At 38.3% G+C, this 6,497-nt stretch overlaps 1 protein-coding gene across 1 annotated transcript in view; it reads left to right on the top strand.

The window, feature by feature from the left end:
* Positions 1-6,224, top strand: part of SAAL1 (serum amyloid A-like 1) — an 8,504-nt gene extending 2,280 nt beyond the window's left edge. Inside the window, exons 3-11 of the mRNA XM_010021270.1 lie at positions 812-891; positions 1,284-1,343; positions 1,518-1,633; positions 2,768-2,951; positions 3,204-3,286; positions 3,431-3,619; positions 4,486-4,682; positions 5,232-5,324; positions 5,902-6,224. Of these exons, the coding sequence (XP_010019572.1) occupies positions 812-891; positions 1,284-1,343; positions 1,518-1,633; positions 2,768-2,951; positions 3,204-3,286; positions 3,431-3,619; positions 4,486-4,682; positions 5,232-5,324; positions 5,902-5,994 (1,095 nt within the window). The 3' untranslated portion in view covers positions 5,995-6,224. The remainder of the gene's footprint in view (positions 1-811; positions 892-1,283; positions 1,344-1,517; positions 1,634-2,767; positions 2,952-3,203; positions 3,287-3,430; positions 3,620-4,485; positions 4,683-5,231; positions 5,325-5,901) is intronic.
* Positions 6,225-6,497: the final 273 nt, after the last annotated feature.

Genomic DNA, 6,497 nt, shown 5'->3' with positions numbered 1-6,497 from the left:
GCAGTGCGGGAGGACAGAGAATGGGGGTGATGGTGAGTTCATCACATGTTGACTCTGCCATGCCTCCCTCCTCAGGGGAGGACTATTCACACTCTTCCCCTGCTCCAGTGTGGGGTCCCTCCCATGGGAGATGGTTCTCCATGAACTTCTCCAACATGGGTCCTTCTCCTGGGCTGCAGTTCTTCACATACTGCTCCAGCACGGGTCCATTCTGTGGTGTGCAGTCCTTCAGGAGCAAACTGTTCCAGCGTGGGTCCTCCATGGGGTCACAAGTCCTGCCAACAAACCTACTCCAGTGTGGGCTCTCCACAGGGTTACAGCCTCCTTTGGGCGTCCCTCTGCTGTGGCATGAGGTCCTCCATGGTCTACCGGTGGCTATCTGCTCCACCATGGACCTCCATGGGCTGCAGGGGGACAGCCTGCCTTACCATGGTCTGCACCACAGACTGCAGGGGAATCTCTGCTCCAGTAACTGGAGGACTTCTCCATTGCTTTAATAATAGGGATGCCAGGTTAGCTTCAAATCAGTATAAATAGAATATGCAAGCAAAATTGATTTCAAGATATATTTGCTTTTATGCAACACCTTAGCACCTGAATATCTGAATACTACCTGTCACGAGTATATTTTATGCCAGTGTAATAGCATCCTGTAGAAAAATCTGTACCATCTTGAAATCAGTGCATCATGAACTTGGAAATCAAACTGGAAAGTGTCTTTGAATCTCTCTTACCTTTGTCTTATGGTTGTGGAAGTAAAATCGTGAACTATGTTGCGGTTGCCTCACTATACTGTGTTTTGGCTTTTCAGGAAATCTGTGTGGGAATATTAGGAAATATGGCCTGTTTCCAAGATATATGCATGTCCATTAGTAAAGATGAGAATCTTGGGTAAGTGTGTATGTGCTATATATATATATGCATGGTGCTGCTTTTCTGGACTCATAATCATGAAATATATGTTAAAGAAGGAACTAAGTTTGCCTGCCATGCCTTATGTTCATTCACACCCTTTTGGCTGACCATGTTTGTGTGGGAAGTGTTCAGTGAAAGAAGAAAAGGATACAGAACCACTTTTATTTTGTTTGTTTTTAATCAACAGTCAAGTTAAATCTTTAATTTCCCAAGTTGGGCAATATAGAAACACTGGAAATGCATGCACAGTCAGGAGAAGCTGGTTTTAACCTCAGAGCATGACTGCAGCTATGAAATCCACCTTTTTGTAACCTTTTTTAAACAAAGATACATTTTATTAACTTTTATCTTGCATTTTCTCTTTAAAGCCAGGTACTACTGCAACGTTTGTGTGATTCAGACTCCCCAACTCTCCTGGAAACAAGCAGGTAGGACATCTCAGAACTTAATGCATCGTTAGTGTAGTTCTGCTATGTTCTGAGGCCTGGGAAGAAAACTGACAATGTTTCTGTCACATCATTCTCATTATTTTGGATTTGCACTTGTACAGCTAAAATGAATGAATTGGCTTCTAATTTGTTAAATGGGCAATTCTTGTCTAGGTTGTTGTTAACTTGCCTCTCCCAGCCTGAGGTGGCCAATATCTGGGTTGAGAGAATCCGAGAGAACCCTTCTGTGTATGACTGTGTGTGCTTTATCATGTCCAGCTCTACAAATGGTAAGTTGCCAAAAATTAGTGGGTGTTTACAGAACACAAAAAAAAAAAACCCAAAAAAAACCCCAAAGTGTGCAGTTTCAAAGCCATATTTTCAATTGGGAATACAGAATTTGTTTAAAGTAAAGTAAACCTCATGGATTTAAAGGATACCAAAATAAACTTGTCCTGCCTTTGTGGGTTCACAGGTATATCTAAAACCAACCAGAAAAGCAAAAAATAGAGGAAAAAAAAGCTCTGTGGGGGAATCAAAATAAGTCTGATAGAAGAAATTACTGTTTGGCACACTAAAGGAAAGGACATCGTCCTCATTCAGGAATATGCATATGTCATTTTTGATCTTGAAAAAAGACCTCATTTAAATTTCCTTTTTTCTTTTTTTCCCCAAACCAGTTATATATGAATGTGTATGTATATGTGGAGGTAGATATATATAGAAACATATATATGGAATGTGAACTGGAAAAATGATTCAGTTACCCTGAATGGCAGCTGAGTACTGCACAGGCTTTGGTACACAAACCTCTCAGAAAATATTTAGCAAAAACCACATTAAGCACCTAATAATGGAAATACATTGAATAGCATCTGTGTTTTGCATCCAACTCCATTTTAGCAGCAGTTATTATTTGTCTAGGAATTCTAATCATTCATCCTTTTCAAATTTTTGGTTTTTCTGTTTCATGAGAGTGCTCGGGAATCCTGCTCCATCCAGTTGCAATCACAGCCCTGCTTAAGTAAAATGCAGATTGGTAGGTGTAAGGTTAGCAGAAAACTGCATATTTATGGGCAAATCTTGGAAAGTTTTACTTCAGGAGCAGAAGTTCCAACTTTTCAGGAATGTGAATTTTCTTTGCAGAATAAAGTTCCTCCTTAATAAATGGCATGATAAAGTAGAAGTCAGTGTACTTTCCAAAAATCCCTATTTATGAAGCTCTTCATCTGATCTATACCACAAAAATGAATTGAACATAACAATTATGTTATGTTCAATAACATAATGTTACCTAATAGTAGGTCATGAAAGAAACTAATAATATTTCAGCTCTGAATACTTCTATATGTTAGCATTTTGAGAGCTATTTTTTGCTTTTTGTTTTTAGTCTTGTTGAATTTTATGCATTCTCTCTTGTGCAGTTGAATTGCTGGTAAAAGTGGGTGAAGTGGTGGACAAACTCTTTGATCTAGATGAGGAGCTAATGTTGAACTGGATTAAAAATGGCACTTGTCCATCTGTGGGACCATCTGTAGATGATTCCCCTGAAGAACTTCCAGATTTTAAGATTGTGCCTTGTATACTTGAAGCAGCCAAACAAGTCCGGTATGTGATATTTTGTTATGGTTTCGTGGCTAGGGGGAACTCCTTATAACCATGTTAAGGCTTGTGTCTGAACATCTCGATTTCAGTGGGAGCTGTGTAGTTTGACAGGTCACTAGAATACGTTTTCCTGTACTTAAAATATGAAGTGAATCAACTAGTTTGTTAGCAAAGAGAGCGGCAGTGATTGCTCATAGTGTGTCCAAAACACACCAAATGCATAATTTGTCTTTGTTTTTTGTTTGTTCTGTGTAGATCAGATAATCCAGAAGGACTTGATGTTTATATGCATATTTTGCAGCTCCTGACCACGGTGGATGAGGGTATTCAGGCTATTGGTAAGACACTTGCATTGCTACATATGATGGGACCAACAATGGCAGTAACTTCTAGATCATCAGATATTTAATGGGTAGAAAAATAATTCATGTACCTAGATTAAATCTGTTGGGTTGGTGGGTTCTTTTTCTTTCTTTCTCAAGTGCAGGTTCCTGATGGAGGAAAAGAGACTTGGAGTTTGCTGTATGACCTTGTTTGCCATGAACTTTGCCAGCCAGATGATCCACCGATCATTGTGCAGGAGCAGAAGACTGTATTGGCCTCTATTTTGTCAGTGCTGTCTGCTATGTTTGCTTCACAGACAGAACAAGAATACACAAAGATGAGGAAAAGCAAGTTGTGGGTTTTTTTTTTCCCCTGGATTTGGGGGTTTGGTTTGGTTTAGGTTTTGGGTGTTGGTTTTTTTTTTCCCCCCCCAGATATTTTCACAATTGACTCTATGTATGTGTGGCAAAGGGTGATTAATATATTGCTGTTAACTAGAGATCAGTTCAGAACACAGAATTCGGTTACATGTTTGAATACAGTAAGATTCTTTGCTGGTGACTCTAAAAATCACAGCTAGCTCGAAGTTTGGTTACTGGATCTCTCTGAAGAGTTACAGTAATAGACTCTACAGATGCTGTTCAGTTTTCTCCATTGGATAAATTAAGGAAAATTGCAGAATTAATCTTTGATAAAATACAAGGGCTTTGTAGTATTTCCTTTTTTTATTTTTTTATTTTTTTTTTTTTAGCACGGATCCATTCTGCACTTAAATCCATCTTTATCACTTGTTACTTTTCAATCTTTTGTTAGGTCTTTAAAATTGAAAGCCTATCTTGGGAATGGGAATCAGGGTCATCCGCAGGAGAAAGACACTGGCAATTTGGTTTATCAGACAGGACTTCCTGGATGCAAATTTAAGATTCTAGCCTCTGAGTTACTACTGTAGACATTTTCCTTCTTGTATTCCTTACCATTGGGATATATGTTTTATAGATAAAGGTTAGCTTGCAGAAAAATGGTTTGGGTTTTCTGCTACATTTCTGCTTGCTTCTTTAAACAGTTTTTGAGTGGCAAAACACAACAGTGTCAGTATACACATTCCTTTAGCTTCTTTATAAAATCTGGTGGTGTGTTTCAAAATTCTAATGCCTTGAAAAGATGGGGAAAATTTTCAGTGTTAAGCTTCCGTTTTCTTGTTACTTTATATTAGATATGCCTCTGATTGGCAGCTTGATTCGTATCTTGCAATACATGGAGGGCTGTGGGAAGAGAGCTGGTGATAGCTCAAAGGAGTCTGAACAAGAAGAGACTGGAACAGCTGATATAAATGATGAAGACTTCCATTTAAAAATTTTGAAGGATATTTGCTGTGAATTACTTTCAAATATGCTTCAAGAACTGACCAAGGTAAGAATAAACCAAATTCTGAGAGGGATTTCTGCAGGGTAGGTAAGAAAAGAGACACTACTATTAATGTGAATATTTTTCTGTGCAAGTGAAGTTGCATACTGGAAATTCATTAGAAAATCAATCAGAAGGTAGGTAGCAAAATGTGTGTTAAATGGCAGGGACACAGGCTATCCGAGATATGTGCCTTTAGGGCCAAGATTATGTGTAAATTCTGTAAGTGTATGTTGCCCTTTTGTTTGAATGAAAGCCAATTTATTTAAGAAAAGGTAAGAATCTGAATATGAAGAAGAATATGTAAATTCACATTCTCCACTGGACTTTTTTATTATGGGAGCATGCAGATTAAGAGTCTTACGATGTGTGAGCTTTCACACCTTTTGTATTTGCTATGGCTGACATTCTCTGAGAACTCTTTTTTAAGTTCTGGTTGGTTTACCTATTTTTGAGAGCAAAGCACATGCTGTAGAGACTGTGTGCACCATTTTGAGTTTATTTGTTCACAGCTGTTCATGACATGCTAATTGTAATTCTTACTTTATTTTCCAGGAAAATACATTAGAAGGACTACACCAGGGACATTTAAATGAGCAGACATGTTCCTGTGCATTTCAGAACCTCTTACCTCTGTATTTTGCATCAGTGAGTATATCACCAGGTCTTTAACATAGCTGAAAAAAATACTACTTGGGTGGCGAGGCCTTTTAGATCAGATGCAGAAGTAGGACAGAATTGCTTGGACACTGATAATATGCCATTCTAGACAGTCTTACCTTCTCTGTCTCTTCTGGCTTACTTCAGCCAGAGCTTTGTCTAGATCATCAGCTGAGGTAGGGGTCAAACTGTGCTGAAATGAATGGATAACTGAAATTTATGGTAGCTGAAAATTTGTCCTATGTATTTTTATAGAATAATTATTCTAATTATTTTTTATAGGGAGGTTTTCTTTGTGTACTTTTAAACAATAAAATAAGAGTTTGGGGAAGGCAGTCGTATTCTGAAGTTTAGACCAACTGAAATTATGGGGTTTAGGAGGAAGGTATCTACTGTGGGGCTTTATCCACTATTCTTTGCAGTGGCTGCTGCTGGCTACTGTTGATGGGTAGGTACAGAAATAGAAAAACCCCCTATACCAAGTGTAAGAATTTTGTGTCCCATGAAATTTAGTTTATTGTCTTCCCTTTCTCCTTCCCTCTTTGTGTTTGCTGTTTATTTCCAGGTGGAGAGTTTCCTTGAAGTGCTGCGTGAGGCTGATCAGACACTTGCTGATAATCTCGAAAAACGTTTCCCAAGCCTGAAGGTCCACTCCTAAGAATGTACATGAAATATTTTCCTTCTTTGGAATGAAGATTTTAACTGTTTTATTACAGTGTTTCAGAAATCAAGTTTTCAGTAAATGCAGAAGAATGCGACAACCTCCTTAGCAACAGGTGGCTTTTAAGAAATCTTCCAGGTAGCCGTGATTAACCTAGGGTTGATCTGGTCTTTATGGGGAAGGAAATTACTGTAATTTCAATTCTGTATCTTCCATCTTATTTGCTCTGGCGCTGAGAGACTGTTGATTTCTAATTGCTCTTCTGCAGCATAGTTGTATTTTTTTTTAATAGCTCTTGAGTCTATGCTTTTCAACTGATGTTGAAACAGCAACATGAATGAAATGCACTGAGTAGTTATTTTTAATGTGATGCTGGTTTCTTCTAAGTTGCTGTTGGCAAAAGGAGGATTGGTTGATAGGAAATCCCAGATGTCCTCTGATTAAGGGTCTCCAAGCACCTGATAAAAACAGTTAAATTACACAGAATTATTTGTGTTTTC

The sequence above is a fragment of the Nestor notabilis genome, unplaced genomic scaffold (assembly GCF_000696875.1).
Source record: "Nestor notabilis isolate BGI_N333 unplaced genomic scaffold, ASM69687v1 scaffold4419, whole genome shotgun sequence".
Classification (NCBI taxonomy): Eukaryota; Metazoa; Chordata; class Aves; order Psittaciformes; family Psittacidae; genus Nestor; species Nestor notabilis.
Note: the sequence above shows the minus strand (reverse complement) of the source record. Positions and strands in the feature narration are given on the sequence as shown.